Source organism: Cherax quadricarinatus, chromosome 53, assembly GCF_038502225.1.
Source record: "Cherax quadricarinatus isolate ZL_2023a chromosome 53, ASM3850222v1, whole genome shotgun sequence".
NCBI lineage: Eukaryota > Metazoa > Arthropoda > Malacostraca > Decapoda > Parastacidae > Cherax > Cherax quadricarinatus.
In genome coordinates, this window is record NC_091344.1 from 14,904,114 (window position 1) to 14,922,362 (window position 18,249).

The 18,249-nt window shown below is 41.7% G+C and overlaps 1 protein-coding gene across 3 annotated transcripts in view; it reads left to right on the plus strand.

Annotated features, from left to right (window-relative positions):
* Dna2 (DNA replication helicase/nuclease 2) overlaps positions 1-18,249 on the plus strand; it is a 170,116-nt gene that overhangs the window by 36,550 nt on the left and 115,317 nt on the right. For 2 of the 3 annotated variants that reach the window (XM_070096355.1, XM_070096358.1), the window contains exons 5-9: positions 405-566; positions 2,861-3,050; positions 11,312-11,463; positions 16,540-16,670; positions 17,677-17,794. In XM_070096355.1, the coding sequence (XP_069952456.1) occupies positions 405-566; positions 2,861-3,050; positions 11,312-11,463; positions 16,540-16,670; positions 17,677-17,794 (753 nt within the window). The remainder of the gene's footprint in view (positions 1-404; positions 567-2,860; positions 3,051-11,311; positions 11,464-16,539; positions 16,671-17,676; positions 17,795-18,249) is intronic. The other variant, XM_070096356.1, reaches the window with a different exon arrangement.

Consider the following 18,249-nt stretch of genomic DNA (forward strand, 5'->3'; position numbering starts at 1 on the left):
GGTGACCCCTAAAAAAAGAAAATGCATTCACCATCATTCAGTTGCCATCTTTCCAGAAGTGTGCTGACATCACAGTCAGATTACCCTCTGTCTGCAACATCACCACCCCTCATTCAGAATGCAAGCACTGCTTTTCCCACCTCCAGAACTCAGGTCTGGCTAACTGGTATCCCTGAATCCCTATGTAAAAGCTAACTTGCTTACACTCCTAAGGAGTTATACTTAATAAAATTAAGACTTGTTTCACAATATACTGATAGTTTTTATATTTAATACAGTACAGTACTACAGTATTTCAAAATGTTGTTTTATTAATTAATGTTTTTCAAAGGTAAGTGTCACAAAAGTTATAGAAGTGTCTATATTATTTTATTAATTCTTCAACATGGTTCACGTGTTATTAGGGTCTCATCGTGATCAACCCAGATTTTCTCATCTCTGGAACTTCTGTTGTGTCAGCGGTCTTCTGTCGTCGTAAGGCTGTCTTGAATGAACGCTTCAAAGGCATGGATTCTGGTAACCAGTTGATGCTCATTGGCTCTCTCGTGCATCAACTTTTTCAAGAGGTCAGGTTATAGATACCAATATATTAAAAAAAAGAAAACTTGTCAGTTCATTGACTATCAACATTTGGACCAATATTTAATAAAATATTGGTCCAAATGTTGACCAATAAAATATATTACAATGTACCCAAATGCAGTATAGTGTTTGAAGTGATTAGTACTGTCAGTGTTTAAGCAAACTGAATGAAATGTAAAAGCTTTGTGTAAAATTTGTGTTGGGAAGTATATTGTTTTGAAATGTAATGTTTAAGGTATAGATAGAGAGAGATATACAGTGGACCCCCGACTTACGATATTAATCCGTTCCTGAAAGCACATCGTAAGACGAAATTATTGTAAGTCGAATTAATTTTTCCCCATAAGAAATAATGGAAATCAAATTAATCCATTTGAGACACCCAAAAGTATGAAAAAAAAAATTTTTACCACATGAAATATACATTTTCCCACACAAAAAAAAGGATACATGCACAATATAATGTATATTGTGCATGTACTAGTATACTAAATGAAGAATAAATGACACCTTTATTGAAGATGTGATGAGTGATGAGACACTGTGTCCTGGGAGTGCCTTTTCTTCCTGAGTAATGTAGTTCCTATTTGGCATTTTCTTCCAGAACAGGCGTTATCACACTGTGTATGCCACTATGATTCTTAAATCTCAAACCAACCTTTGCTGACCTTAAATTCACCAATGGAGCACTAGTTCCAGGCATTTTTTCCTGTTCACCTGGGCGTTAGTTGACTGGTGTGGGTCACATCCTGGGGGACAAGATTAAGGAACCCAACGGAAACAAGTTAGACAGTCCTCGATGACACACTGACTTTCTTGGGTTATCCTGGGTGGCTAACCCTCTGGGGTTAATTGTTTCTCGGTATTCTCGATAAACCACACCAATAACAGTCTCTCCACATCTTCAAGCAGTACAGCTGACAGTGGTGCAGCAGCAGCTGACCATGGTGCAGCAGCTGACCGTGGTGCAGCAGCAGCTGACTGTGGTGCAGCAGCAGCTGACCGTGGTGCAGCAGCAGCTGACTGTGGTGCAGCAGCAGCAGCTGACCATGGTGCAGCAGCAGCAGCAGCTGACCGTGGTGCAGCAGCAGCAGCAGCTGACCGTGGTGCAGCAGCAGCAGCTGACCGTGGTGCAGCAGCAGCAGCTGACCGTGGTGCAGCAGCAGCAGCTGACCGTGGTGCAGCAGCAGCAGCTGACCGTGGTGCAGCAGCAGCAGCTGACCGTGGTGCAGCAGCAGCAGCAGCTGACCGTGGTGCAGCAGCAGCAGCAGCTGACCGTGGTGCAGCAGCAGCAGCAGCTGACCGTGGTGCAGCAGCAGCAGCTGACCGTGGTGCAGCAGCAGCAGCAGCTGACCGTGGTGCAGCAGCAGCAGCTGACCGTGGTGCAGCAGCAGCAGCTGACCGTGGTGCAGCAGCAGCAGCTGACCGTGGTGCAGCAGCAGCAGCTGACCGTGGTGCAGCAGCAGCAGCTGACCGTGGTGCAGCAGCAGCAGCTGACTGTGGTGCAGCAGCAGCAGCTGACCGTGGTGCAGCAGCAGCTGGTGGTGGTGCAACAGCAGCTGGCAGTGCTGCAGCAGCAGCAGCAGCTGACCATGGTACGATAGTATTTCGATAGTATTTCTCGCCCTTTTTACCACAGGGATGGCACTAGAAGCTTTCTTTGGGCCCATGGTGGCTTATTTAGCAGTTACAAGCACTAAAAACACTGGAATAATACAAAATTTATCGAATGTATGCATACAACTGTCCGCCCCGGCTTGTAAACAATGTCACACTAGCTCAGCTGAGGCGCTCAGGCTAGACGGACCAGACGGCCGCATTCGAGACGAATGATGTAAGTCAAATTTTTCAACGTAGATCGGGGTCAAATTTTTACTCTGACAAGCATCGTAAGTCAGTTTCAACATAGGTTGAGGACATCGTAAATCGGGGGTCTGCTGTATAGCGGCTTCATGTCTCCATTTTCTTTTTAAATAATGCAAGACTTAAACATTCTTAAAAATGTTAATATAAACTTGTATATTGTACATTGTTTAAAAATCAAGAGGTGCCAGGCATAGGTGATTTTATAATAGCAAATTTATACCACGCATAGCATATTCCTGGTAGAATTGAGGTCACTGCATAAAGCCAGGGAGAAGCATACTGTTATAGTGCTATATTAAGTTTTTGCAAAGTATTTAAGGTCGGCAAACTTAAACATAAATTTTAATGTACATTGTAAAAAAAAAAAATGGAAAGATAACTATCTGTAGGTGCTGTTTCAATTTTTTTATAGGTTGTTAAAAAAAAGACTCAGACTCCCAATGAACTTGACCGTCTAGTGCAAGAGTTGATGTCTCAACCCAAGATACTGCAGGAACTTTATGGTATTGGGATATCTGAAGCCCATATTTATGAAGAAATGAAAAATTTTATACCTTATATACATGCTTGGTCACAAGTTTACCTTGAGTCTTCCTGTTCAGGTAGGGGATAAAAGGCCATATGTAAATTGCATTTCGTGTAAATAATTGAATTTTGTCATATTTTATTTAATTTGCTCCTATGACCATTTTATAGGGTTATAAAAGAAGTGAAAGTTATCTTTACAGTCTCCTGGTCTGCAGTTTCCCTCTTCTGAAAAAGGGTTCTAGAGCATATTAGGGCCTTAAAGAAAATCAGCAATTGTTTTTCATCTCTTGTTGTAAAGATTCTTGTTATCACAATGATAAACCTCCTTGTGTTTGTTATGGTAATTATTGCATTCCATGAATGTAAGATCTTCTAGCATGGCTACCTTAGAAGGTGGAAAGTACAGTGCTTCCACTCAAAAAGGAGGGGTTGGGGATATATGATGTTTGGAGAGATATCTAAACTGTCTTATCTGTGCTCTTCTGGCAAAACAGTGATGGTGTAAGTTTTTTTTTTTTTCAGGTCACCTTGCCTCAGTGGGAGACTGGCAGTGTGTTAAAAAAAAATATATAAAATGGTTTGATTGAGTTTTATGTTGCTCCAATTTTTATTCATTCTATTTTTCATAGTGGAGCAGCGAAAGAAAGAAATCCTTGTTTAATATTGTATTATGAGGCTCACTGGACAACTTTGTTTAATTTGGCTTAGAGGTTTTCTGTGTCCTCGTTGGATGCCACTCGTACAAATGAATTTTTTTTATTAACACATCGGCTGTTTCCCACCAAGGCAGGGTGGCCCGAAAAAGAAAAACTATCATCATCATTCACTCCATCACTGTCTTGCCAGAGGCATGCTTACACTACAGTTATAAAACTGCAACATTAACACCCCTCCTTCAGAGTGGCGGCACTGTACTTCCCATCTCCAGGAATCAAGTCCGGCCTGCCGGTTTCCCTGAATCCCTTCATAAATGTTACTTTGCTTACACTCCAACAGCACATAAAGTCCTAAAAACCATTTGTCTCCATTCGCCCCTATCTAACACACTCACGCATGCTTGCTGGAAGTCCAAGCCCCTCTCACACAAAACCACCTTTACCTCCCTCCCTCTAGCCTTACCTAGGCTGACCCCTACCCCACCTTCCCTCCACTAAAGATTTATACACTGTCAGTCATTCTTTTTTGTTCCACCCTCTCTACATGTCCAAACCCTCTCAATAACCCCTCCTCAGCCCTCTGGATAATAATTTTGGTAATTCCATACCACCTAATCTCCAAACTACAGATTCTCTGCATTACATTCACACCACACATTGCTTTCAGACATGACATCTCCACTGCCTCCTGCCTTCTCATTGTTGCAACATTCACAACCTATGCCTCACACCCATACAAGAGCATTAGTAGAACTATATTCTCATATATTCCCGTCTTTGCTTTCTTGGATAAAGTTCTTCGTCTCCACAGACTCCTCAGTGCACCACTCGCCTTTTTCCCCTCGTCAATTCTATGATTCACCTCATCCTTCATAGACCCGTCTGCTGACATGTCCACTTCCATATATCTGAACACATACACCTCCTCCATACTCTCTCCCTCCAATCTGATATCCAATCTTCTGTTACCTTTTTTTTGTTATCCTCATCACCTTACTCTTTCCTATATTCACTTTTAATTTCCTTCTTTTACATACCATACCAAACTCATCAACTAACCTCTGCAGCTTCTCTTCAGAATCTCCCAAAAGCAGTGTCATCAGCAAAAAGCAACTGTGACAACTCCCACTTTGTGTTCGATTCTTTATCTTTTAACCCCACACCTCTTGCCAACACCGGAGCATTCATTTCTCTTACGACTCCATTTATAAATATATTGAACAACTGTGGTGACATCACACATCCCTGTCTAAGGCCTACTTTTACTGGGAAATAATCTCCCTATCGCTTACGTACTCTAACCTAAGTTTCTCTATCCTCGTTAAAACTTTTCACCGCTTTTCCCCCTATCCACCCTATCATATGCCTTTTCCAAATCCATAAATGCCACAGATACCTCTTTACCCTTATCTAAATACTGTTCACCTATGTTTCACTGCAAGCACTTGCTCTATACACCCTCTACCCTTCCTAAAGCCTCCTTGTTCATCTGCTATCCTGCCCTCTGCCTTACTCTTAATTCTTTCAGTAATGACTACCATTCACTTGACCAGGTATACTCAACAGACTTATTCTCCTATAATTTTTACTCTTTTGTCCCCTTTGCCTTCATATAAAGGAACTATGCATGCTCTCTGCTGATCCCTAGGTACCTTACCCTCTTCCATAATTTTATTAAATAAAAACACTAACCGCTCCAAAATTATATCCCCACCTGCTTTTAACATTTTTATCTTTATCCCATCAATCCCAGCTGCTTTACCCTCTTTCATTCTACCCGCTGCCCCATGCACTTCCCCCACACTCACAACTGGTTCTTCCTCACTCCTATAAGGTGTTATTCCTCCTTGCCCTACACATGAAAACACAGCTTCCCTATCTTCATTAACATTTAACAATTCCTCAAAATATTTAGAGGTATCGGAAGCGATACCTTTAACTCTCCATTTAATAACTCTCCTCTCCTATTTTTAACATATCCATTCTTTCCCTAGGCTTTCTCAACTTATTAATCTCACTCTGACACTTTTTCTTATTTTTCAACAAAATTTGTTGATAACATCTCACCCACCCTCTCATTTGCTCTTTTTACATTGCTTCACCACTCTATTAACCTCTCTTTTTCTCTCCATATGCTAACTTTTTCTCTTACTACTCTCTATACATCATCATTCCACCAATTGCACTTCTTCCTGCACCCACTTTTCTGTAACCACAAACTTCTGCTGAATATTCTAACATTATTCTTAAACATACCCCATACATCTTCTACCCTATTGCCTATACTCTCACTAGTCCATATATCCTCCAACATGTGTTTATATCCTACCCTAACTGACTCCTCCTTTAGTTTATAAAACTTCACTTCTCTTACTTGCTGTTTCCATTCTCCTTGTATCCCATCTACCTTTTACTCTCAGTGTAGCTACAACTAAAAAGTGATCTGATATATCTGTGGCTCCTCTATAAACATGTACATCCTGAAGTCTACCCAACAGTCTTTTATCTACCAATACGTAGTCCAACAAACTACTGTCGTTTTTTCCTACATCATATCTTGTATACTTACTCTTTTTTCTTAAAATATGTGTTACCTATAACCAAACCTCTTTCTATACAAAGTTCAATCAAATGCTCCCCATTATCATTTACACCTGGCACCCCAAACTTACCTACCACACACTCTCTAAATGCTTCTTCTCTTTTAGCATTTAGGTCCCCTACCACAATTACTTTCACTTGGCTCAAAAGTTCCTACGCACTCGCTTAGCATCTCGCAAAATCTCTCTCTCTCTCTCTCTCTCTCTCTCTCTCTCTCTCTCCTCTACACTCCTCTCTTCTCCAGGTGCATACACTTATGACCCATTTTTTACATCTGACCCTTATTTTAATCCACATAATCCATGAATTTATACATTTATATTCCCTCTTCTCTCTCCATAACCGATTCTTCAACATTATTGCTACCCCTTCCTTAGCTCTAACTCTTAGATACTCCTGACATAATCCCATTTATTTCTCCTCGCTGAAACCCCTACCCCGTTCAGCTTTGTTTCGCTTGGGGCTAGGACGTCCAAGCCAGAGTAGAAACATTGGACGTGTTTCTTTCTACCTGTTGTCTATGTTCCCCATCAGTAAAATGGGTACCTGGGTGTTAGTCGACTGGTGTGGGTCGCATCCTGGAATTTGCCCGAAATGCGGAGCATAACAAGGGACTTTCTATATAGTAGTATGTTATTGTTATCAGCTAGGACTGTATACCCTGTGCATGTACTTGTAGTAAAATAAAGATATTATATTATTATTATTATTATTTTAATTCATAACATTAGCAATCATTTTTCTTTTCCTTGTTTTTAGTAATTTATACAGGAGAAGGGGTAACTAGTCTATTGCTCCCGGCATTTAGTCGCCTCTTACAACACGCATAGCTTATGGAGGAAGAATTCTGTTCCACTTCCCCATGGAGATAAGCAGAAATGAACAAGAACTAGGAAGAAAATAGAAGAAAACCCAGAGGGGTTAGTATATATATGCTTGTACATGCATGTGTAATGTGACCTAATTGTAAGTACATGTAGAAGTATCAAGACATACCTGCAACCTTGCATGTTTATGGAGAGAGATGGGGAGATAGGGTAGGTAGGTGGAAGTGTAAAAACTAAATTTTAGTTTCCTACTTATATTGACCAGTGTACTTCCCCAACATAAATTGCTCACTAAATTTTCTGAACTTTGTTGAATGCTTTAAATCATCACGTCCCTTTCATTATCAACATTTAACAGTTCGTAAAATTCTCCATTTTTCCTTTACCCCCACCTCCCTATCTAACATCTTAGCATTCATTCTTAATAATTCATAATAAAGAAATCACACTAGAACTTGACATAAAACATTTTGTTAGTACTCCAGTGGATATTGATTCCAATTGCAATATGTAGACAGCCTGTACTGTTAGAACACACGGCCTAGCCGTCTGCTCTGACTAGTTCATATTTCGCGGCATTTAGGTGCTGCCCTCTGTAGGCTCACCCAGGTCAGTGGGAGGCTCAGCCCAACTGCTCTCACTCCTAGGCCGACCGACTTGATAGACACAAGTGCTCCCCCTCCACGGACTGGCTTGCGGTCACTCCCTCACACTGCCCGTTGTGTACTCACTCCTATCCAATTAAAGCCAAACTAGTCCACGGCCGTATCATTGCTACCTACGCTACCTTCATCGGCACCAAACCGCTGTTCAGCAACAAGAACAGCAATAACAAATAGTCCTGTATGAATATGATGATTTTTTTTAACACGTCGGCCATTTCCCACTGAAGCAGGGTGACCCAAGAAGAAAGAAAAACATTTTCATCATTCAACATTTCCACCATCACTTATACAAAATCACTGTCTTTGCAGAGGCGCTCAGATACGACAGTTTAGATGTCCCTTCAAACCGCCAATATCCCAAATCCCTCCCTTAAAGTGCAGGCATTGTACTTCCCACCTCCAGGACTCAAGTCCGGCTAACAGGTTTCCCTGAAACCCTTCACAAAACATTACTTTGCTCATACTCCAACAGCTTGTCAGGTCCCAAAAACCATTCATTTCCATTCACTCCTACCTAACACGCTCGCACATGCTTGCTGGAAGTCCAAGCCCCTTACCCACAAACCTCCTTTACACCCTCCCTCCAAAATTTTCAAGGATGAACCCTGCCCCACCTTCATTCCCCTACAGATGTATACAGTGGTACCTTGACTTAAGAGTTTAATTCGTTCCATAACCGAGCTCGTAACTCAATTTTCTCATATATTAAATAAATTTTCCTCATTGAAATTAACTGAAATGCCATTAATCCGTTCCAGCCCCCAAAAACCACCCCAATTTTTTTGTTAAGAGTTTTTAAACGAGAAAAATGTATTTATAAATAAGAAATATTGTATTCTCCACTCACTTCCCCACCCACCCACCCACCCACCACCATCTCTACTCCACCCACCCACCACCATCTCTACTCCACCCACCCACCACCATCTCTACTCCACCCACCCACCACCATCTCTACTCCACCCACCCACCACCATCTCTACTACACCCACCACCTTCACTACTACACCCACTACCATCTCTACTACACCCACCACCCTCACTACACCCACCACCATATCTACTCTCTCCACCCACCATTATCACTACTACACCCACCACCCTCACTGTTCCACCCACCACCCTCACTGTTCCACCCACCACCATCTCTGCTCCACCCACCACCTTCACTACTACACCCACTACCATATCTACTACACCCACCACCATTTCTACTCTCTCCACCCACCATTATCACTACTACACCCACCACCCTCACTGTTCCACCCACCACCCTCACTACTCCACCCACAACCATATCTACTCTCCACCCACCAGTATCACTACTACACCAGGTAAAACACCCAACACCCTCACTACTCCACCCACCACCATCTCTACTCCACCCACCACCATCTCTACTCCACCCACCACCATCTCTACTCCACCCACCACCATCTCTGCTCCACCCACCACCATCTCTGCTCCACCCACCACCATCTCTGCTCCACCCACCACCATCTCTGCTCCACCCACCACCATCTCTGCTCCACCCACCACCATCTCTGCTCCACCCACCACCATCTCTGCTCCACCCACCACCATCTCTACTCCACCCACCACCATCTCTACTCCACCCACCACCATCTCTACTCCACCCACCACCATCTCTGCTCCACCCACCGCCATCTCTGCTCCACCCACCACCATCTCTGCTCCACCCACCGCCATCTCTGCTCCACCCACCACCATCTCTGCTCCACCCACCACCATCTCTGCTCCACCCACCACCATCTCTGCTCCACCCACCACCATCTCTGCTCCACCCACCACCATCTCTACTCCACCCACCACCATCTCTGCTCCACCCACCACCATCTCTGCTCCACCCACCACCATCTCTGCTCCACCCACCACCATCTCTGCTCCACCCACCACCATCTCTGCTCCACCCACCACCATCTCTGCTCCACCCACCACCATCTCTGCTCCACCCACCACCATCTCTGCTCCACCCACCACCATCTCTACTCCACCCACCACCATCTCTACTCCACCCACCACCATCTCTACTACACCCACCACCATCTCTACTACACCCACCGCCATCTCTACTACACCCACCGCCATCTCTACTACACCCACCGCCATCTCTACTACACCCACCGCCATCTCTACTACACCCACCGCCATCTCTACTACACCCACCACCATCTCTACTACACCCACCACCATCTCTACTACACCCACCACCATCTCTACTACACCCACCACCATCTCTACTACATCCACCACCATCTCTACTACATCCACCACCATCTCTACTACACCCACCACCATATTTACTCTGCCCACCACCATATCTACTCTGCCCACCACCATATATACTCTCCCCACCACCATATATACTCTCCACCCACCATTATCACTATTCCACCCACCACCATCTCTACTCCACCCACCACCTTCACTACTGCACCCAGCACTATCTCTGCTATACCCACCTCTCTCATTACTCCACCCACCACCCTCACTACTACACTCACCACCATTTCTACTCAACCCACCATTATCATTACTCCATCCACAACTGTGAATACTCCACCCAACACCATCACTACTCCACCCACCACTATCAGTACTCAACCCACCTTAATGTTTCTGGAAAAACTCTTGAGTGTTGAAATGGAGGTTACCTCTTCCCTGGATTTATACGAGAACCAAACAAGGGATGAGGTGCCTCTCTACAATCTGGGATTAGTGTGGGAGTATTATCCTTCCAGTTATGTCTTGGAAGAGCATGTGGGACGGGACGAAGTACCTGACATTCCTCTGGGTACAGAGTTGGATTTAACTTCAGATACGCCGCCAACTAGTGGTGGCATATCTGAAGCTCGCTCGTAACTCGGATTTTGGCTCGCAACTCGAAGCAAAAAATCGACTGAGCGACAGCTCATAACTCGGAAAACTCATAAGTTGGGGCACTCATAAGTCAAGGTTCCACTATACTCTCTCCAAGTCTTTTTACTTTGTTCCATTCTCTTTAAATGACCAAACCAGGTCAACAACCCCTCTTCAGCCCCCTGACTAATACTTTTAGTAACTCCACACCACCATCTAATTTCCACACTACAAATGTAGTAGGTGAGTAGACAGTAACCACCCAGGGAGGTACTACCATCCTGCCAAGTGAGTGTAAAATGGAAGCCTGTAATTATTTTACGTGATAGTAGGATTGCTGGTGTCGTTTTTTTCTGTCTCATAAACATGCAAGATTTCAGGTACATCTTGCTACTTCTACTTACACTTAGGTCACACTACACATACATGTACACATTTATGTATACACACTCATCTGAGTTTTCTTTGATTTTATCTTAATAGTTCTTGTTCTTGTTACTTTTCCTTTCATATCCATGGGGAAATGGAATAAGAATCTTTCCTCCGTAAGCCATGTGTGCTGTAAAAGTCAACTAAAATGCCAGGAGCAATGGGCTAGTAACCCCTTTTCCCATGTAGCATACTAAAAATAATAAGAAGAAAACCATCAAAATATAACAGGTATGCTATTTAATGCCTAATAGTGTTTTATCTTTCTTATTTTCAGTTAAAATTCAAGAAAAGGAAAAAAGAAAAAATCAGTGGAATGGAAAAATAGTGGAGATCCAGGATATAGAAGAAAATATATGGTCACCCAAGTTTGGTGTGAAAGGCAAAATTGATTTAACAGTCAAGACTAATGAACATGGTGTCTCAAAGGTGATATTGCACACATTTTAGAATGCTCTTACGTTAATATATTATTGACACTCAAATGAGAGTTTTTAGTGTTGTAATTTATGAGAGGCCCAAATTAATTTTTGAAGATTTTGGATGGCAGAAGGGAAAGGGTGACTGGTGTTACAGTGGCAGCATCTTCGGCTCACAAGTAAAGGATCTGAGTTCGATCCTGGGGCAGGTAAATACATTGGGCTCGATTCCTTATAACTGTTGCCTCTGTACGCTTAACAGTAATTAGGTACCTAGGTGTTAGCTAACTATTATGGATTTCACTCTAGGGTGTGGTGAGATAACTTCAGTAGGGCTGGGTTTTCAAATGAGGTAAGGTAGGAAAACTTGTTTGTCAGTAAATTCAGTGGTGTAAAAAAAAAAAAAATGGTTAATGCTATTGGTAGGAGACAGTGATATCTTTCACTTAATCCTTTCAGTAGCTGTCACATGTTTACATTATTGATGTAAGGGTCCCTCACGTAGATTTACATTTTTCGAGCACAGCTCCCTCAGATAAGTTGTGAGTGGTAAATTTTGGTAGAGAAATGAAAGAATGGCTCTGTGTAGTGAGTGTGCACTGTCTAAAGAAAATGCTGCCCCCATGGTGCATTATGGGAAAAGTTAAACCCTGATCTTGTTTTTGGTTTAACCCTTAAACGGTCCAAACAGATCAATGTTCAAATTCGTAGTGCTCCAAAAGTAGATATACTTTTTTTTACACATTTTCAAATGTAAAACAAAAAAGATCTGCATTTTTTTACATACTGTCAGATGTTGAAAAAACGTATATATACGTTTGGACCGTTTAAGGGTTAAAATAGCAAATTTGAGGTGTTTTTCTGGGATGGTTTTTAATAGGTCTGATTTGCTTATTAGTATGATACAAATCATGACCAATCATTCCTGGGTATATTTTATTATCTGACAAATAGGGTAAATCTTTCATATTTTGTGTGATTCAAAATGGAAGGCAAATGTTGCCTAGGAATGTGACTAACGAACAGAGGAAATTTTGTTTTAGTGTCTTGAATGTCAACAGTGTTTATTTTGGACTCGACTTTTAAATTGTATTTTTTTTTTTAATTTTGTGTAAAATTGGCCAAATTACCAACTTCTGGTAATTTGACTGAACTTTGTATAGAAAGGGGTTTAGTTATAGGTAATACATATTTTAAGAAAAAGAGGATAAATAAGTATACAAGATATGATGTAGGGCAAAATGACAGTAGTTTGTTGGATTATGTATTGGTAGATAAAAGACTGTTGAGTAGACTTCAGGATGTACATGTTTATAGAGGGGCCACAGATATATCCGATCACTTTCTAGTTGTAGCTACACTGAGTGTAAAAGGTAGATGGGATACAAGGAGAATTGAAGCATCAGGGAAGAGAGAGGTGAAGGTTTATAAACTAAAAGAAGAGGCAGTTAGGGTAAGATATAAACAGCTATTGGAGGATAGATGGGCTAATGAGAGCATAGGCAATGGGGTCGAAGAGGTATGGGGTAGGTTTAAAAATGTAGTGTTGGAGTGTTCAGCAGAAGTTTGTGGTTACAGGAAGGTGGGTACGGGAGGGAAGAGGAGCGATTGGTGGAATGATGATGTAAAGAGAGTAGTAAGGGAGAAAAAGTTAGCATATGAGAAGTTTTTACAAAGTAGAAGTGATGCAAGGAGGGAAGAGTATATGGAGAATAAGAGAGAGGTTAAGAGAGTGGTGAAGCAATGTAAAAAGAGAGAGGTTAAGAGAGTGGAGAAGCAATGTAAAAAGAGAGCAAATGAGAGAGTGGGTGAGATGTTATCAACAAATTTTGTTGAAAATAAGAAAAAGTTTTGGAGTGAGATTAACAAGTTAAGGAAGCCTAAAGAACAAATGGATTTGTCAGTTAAAAATAGGAGAGGAGAGTTATTAAATGGAGAGTTAGAGGTATTGGGAAGATGGAGGGAATATTTTGCAGAATTGTTAAATGTTGATGAAGATAGGGAAGCTGTGATTTCGTGTATAGGGCAAGGAGGAATAACATCTTGTAGGAGTGAGGAAGAGCCAATTGTGAGTGTGGGGGAAGTTCGTGAGGCAGTAGGTAAAATGAAAGGGGGTAAGGCAGCCGGGATTGATGGGATAAAGATAGAAATGTTAAAAGCAGGTGGGGATATAGTTTTGGAGTGGTTGGTGCAATTATTTAATAAATGTATGGAAGAATGGATCAAAGTAGAATGACATGGAAAGCATATAAATCTATAGGGGAAGGAAGGCGGGGTAGGGGTCGTCCTCGAAAGGGTTGGAAAGAGGGGGTAAAGGAGGTTTTGTGGGCAAGGGGCTTGGACTTCCAGCAAGCATGCGTGAGCGTGTTAGATAGGAGTGAATGGAGACGAATGGTACTTGGGACCTGACAATCTGTTGGAGTGTGAGCAGGGTAATATTTAGTGAAGGGATTCAGGGAAACCGGTTATTTTCATATAGTCAGATTTGAGTCCTGTAAATGGGAAGTACAATGCCTGCACTTTAAAGGAGGGGTTTGGGATATTGGCAGTTTGGAGGGATATGTTGTGTATCTTTATATGTGTATGCTTCTAAACTGTGTATTCTGAGCACCTCTGCAAAAACAGTGATAATGTGCGAGTGTGGTGAAAGTGTTGAATGATGATGAAAGTATTTTCTTTTTGGGGATTTTCCTTCTTTTTTGGGTCACCCTGCCTCGGTGGGAGATGGCTGACTTGTTGAAAAAAAAAAAATGGAAGAAGGTAAGGTACCTAGGGATTGGCAGAGAGCATGCATAGTTCCTTTGTATAAAGGCAAAGGGGACAAAAGAGAGTGCAAAAATTATAGGGGGATAAGTTTGTTGATATTGGCAGTTTGGAGGGATATGTTGTGTATCTTTATACATGTATGCTTCTAAACTGTTGTATTCTGAGCACCTCTGCAAAAACAGTGATAATGTGTGAGTGTGGTGAAAGTGTTGAATGATGATGAAAGCATTTTCTTTTTGGGGATTTTCTTTTTTTTGAGTCACCCTGCCTCGATGGGAGACGGCCGACTTGTTAAAAAAAAAAGTTTGTTGAGTATACCTGGTAAAGTGTATGGTAGAGTTATTATTGAAAGAATTAAGAGTAAGACGGAGAATAGGTTAGCAGATGAACAAGGAGGCTTTAGGAAAGGTAGGGGGTGTGTGGACCAGGTAGGGGGTGTATGACAGGGTGGATAGGGGGGCAGTGTGGCAGATGTTGCAGGTGTATGGTGTAGGAGGTAGGTTACTGAAAGCAGTGAAGAGTTTTTACGAGGATAGTGAGGCTCAAGTTAGAGTATGTAGGAAAGAGGGAAATTATTTCCCAGTAAAAGTAGGCCTTAGACAAGGATGTGTGATGTCACCGTGGTTGTTTAATATATTTATAGATGGGGTTGTAAGAGAAGTAAATGCGAGGGTCTTGGCAAGAGGCGTGGAGTTAAAAGATAAAGAATCACACATAAAGTGGGAGTTATCACAGTTGCTCTTTGCTGATGACACTGTGCTCTTGGGAGATTCTGAAGAGAAGTTGCAGAGATTGGTGGATGAATTTGGTAGGATGTGCAAAAGAAGAAAACTAAAAGTGAATGCAGGAAAGAGTAAGGTTATGAGGATAACAAAAAGATTAGGTGATGAAAGATTGGATATCAGATTGGAGGGAGAGAGTATGGAGGAGGTGAATGTATTCAGATATTTGGGAGTGGATGTGTCAGCGGATGGGTCTATGAAAGATGAGGTGAATCATAGAATTGATGAGGGGAAAAGGGTGAGTGGTGCACTTAGGAGTCTGTGGAGACAAAGAACTTTGTCCTTGGAGGCAAAGAGGGGAATGTATGAGAGTATAGTTCTACCAACACACTTATATGGGTGTGAAGCATGGGTGATGAATGTTGCAGCGAGGAGAAGGCTGGAGGCAGTGGAGATGTCATGTCTGAGGGCAATGTGTGGTGTGAATATAATGCAGAGAATTCGTAGTTTGGAAGTTAGGAGGAGGTGCGGGATTACCAAAACTGTTGTCCAGAGGGCTGAGGAAGGGTTGTTCAGGTGGTTCAGACATGTAGAGAGAATGGAGCGAAACAGAATGACTTCAAAAGTGTATCAGTCTGTAGTGGAAGGAAGGTGGGGTAGGGGTCAGCCTAGGAAAGGTTGGAGGGAGGGGGTAAAGGAGGTTTTGTGTGCGAGGGGCTTGGACTTCCAGTGGGCATGCGTGAGCGTGTTTGATAGGAGTGAATGGAGACAAGTGGTTTTTAATACTTGACGTGCTGTTGGAGTGTGAGCGAAGTAACATTTATGAAGGGGCTCAGGGAAACCGGCAGGCCGGACTTGAGTCCTGGAGATGGGAAGTACAGTGCCTGCACTCTGAAGGAGGGGTGTTAATGTTGCAGTTTAAAAACTGTAGTGTAAAGCACCCTTCTGGCAAGACAGTGATGGAGTGAATGATGGTGAAAGTTTTTCTTTTTCGGGCCACCCTGCCCTGTTGGGAATCGGCCAGTGTGATAATAAAAAAAAAAAAACTTCTGGGTACTTTTCAGGTAGTTTTGATAGTTGAATGGGAGTTTCTTGTGCTCAATTGATAGGACTGAATTTGGTTAAATGGAGCAATGAAATTGTCTTAAAATAGGACTCTAAAGTGGGCAAAATAACTAATGTGTAAATTGCACCCAGACTTCTAACTTTGTGTCTATGTACTGTAGTTCCATAAGTTTTCCATCAAGTTTAGTACTCTTGGTGTCATTGCCTTCAGAAAAAGATTCTCTACCATTTCAGAAGAAATTAAAAAAAAAAATGTGGATAGTGAGAGAAATATTAATTTTGGGGGTCTGGACAATGAAAGGGTTAAGTGAATTTTTTTTTTTATTATGACAAGTTCAAGTAAATGAGATACAGCTATTCAAGTTAAAATGACAATAAATTCCTCTCTTTAGAAAGTTCTTAGGATGTGTTGGTGATAAATTATTGCAGAAGATGGTCATCCTTAATGTTAATTCTGCAAGACTATTTTCTGGTGTGCAGTTTCTGATTTGGTATGGACAGATGAAGAGTAATTGTATGTATTATCTCTACAGGTGATGCCTCTTGAATTGAAAACAGGACGACCAAGTTTCTCTGCTGAGCACCGAGGCCAAGTTACTCTGTACAGCATGATGAGTAGTGATAGAAGACAGGATCCTAAGGCAGGATTACTGTTATATCTTAAGTATGACAACAATGCTCTCAAATTACTAATAGTAACAATGTTTTTCATTGCAGTGTAGGGTGTATAAATCTAGAGATTTATTACTCCAAGTAACTGTTCATGCACTTTATATAATGTTATGGTGTTAATATTGAGTCATTATTTGATATATACTGGTGAGAGTTCGGCAGTATAATCCACCTCACGGTCTGTTGAGGAAACAGTGAAGAGCCATGAGGAACAGGGAACTTACGTGATTGTTACACAATCTCTCCTTTCTGCTTCACTGTGGTTGCCATAATTCACTGGGGAAATAAATAAATAAAAATGATGAAATATAGAGAGGAATACAATACATATTATTTCTTCTTTCTTTCAACACACTGGCCGTATCCCACCGAGGCGGCGTGGCCCAAAAGGAAAAATGAAAGTTTCTCCTTTTACATTTAGTAATATATACAGGAGAAGAGGTTACTAGCCCTTTGCTCCCGGCATTTTAGTCGCCTCTTACAACACGCATGGCTTATGGAGGAAGAATTCTGTTCCACTTCCCCATGGAGATAAGAGGAAATAAACAAGAATAAGAAGTAGAAAGAAAATAGAAGGAAACCCAGAGGGGTGTGTATATTTATGCTTGTACATGTATGTGTAATGTGACCTAAGCGTAAGTAGAAGTAGCAAGACATACCTGAAGTCTTGCATGTTCATGAGACAGAAAAAAGGACACCAGCAATCCTACCATCATATAAAACAATTACAGGCTTTTGTCTTACACTCACTTGGCAGGACGGTAGTACCTCCCTGGGCAGTTGCTGTCTACCAACCTACTACCTAGGAGATTATTTGTGTGTGTTTTATTGCTTTTAAAATATCTGTCAGCAAACTTCTGGAAAGAAAACAGTTGAATGAATGATGGTGAATGTGTTTTCTTTCTGAGTCACCTTGCTTTGGCAGGAGAATGCTGTTGAGGTAAGAAAAAAAAATATACACCTTGAATACATAGGTTAATATTTTCATGTGATTTCAGGGATGGTTCTATGGTTGAAGTGCCAGCAGGAGACAGTGAAAAGAGAGGTCTTATCCAGCTTCGCAATGAAATTATACATTACCTTACTGCAAAACCTGTATTAGAAGAAGGACTTATGGTAAGAATACCAGAAGCTAGATGTTTAACTCTGTCTTTAATTTTTTACATTACTAGTACTAAAATGTATTCTTAACCTTTTGTGTAATACCTTATCCTGATAATCTTGCAAATATATCCCAGACGATGAAGAATTACAATACAGTGGACCCCCCACTTTACGATCAGCTCCCAATGCGACCAATTATGCAAGTGTATTTATGTAAGTGCGTTTGTACGTGTATGTTTGGGGGTCTGAAATGGACTAATCTAATTCACAATATTCCTTATGGGAACAAATTCGTTCAGTAATGGCACCTGAACATACTTCTGGAATGAAAAAATATCGTAAACCGGGGGTCCACTGTATATGGGTTAACATAAAGTATGTACTGTCAGGAACTTACTGGTTAAAAGTCCCTAGCTTCCTTGCAGATTTAATTGAGTACCTTGCTTGTAAGAACTGCTGTAGGTTAT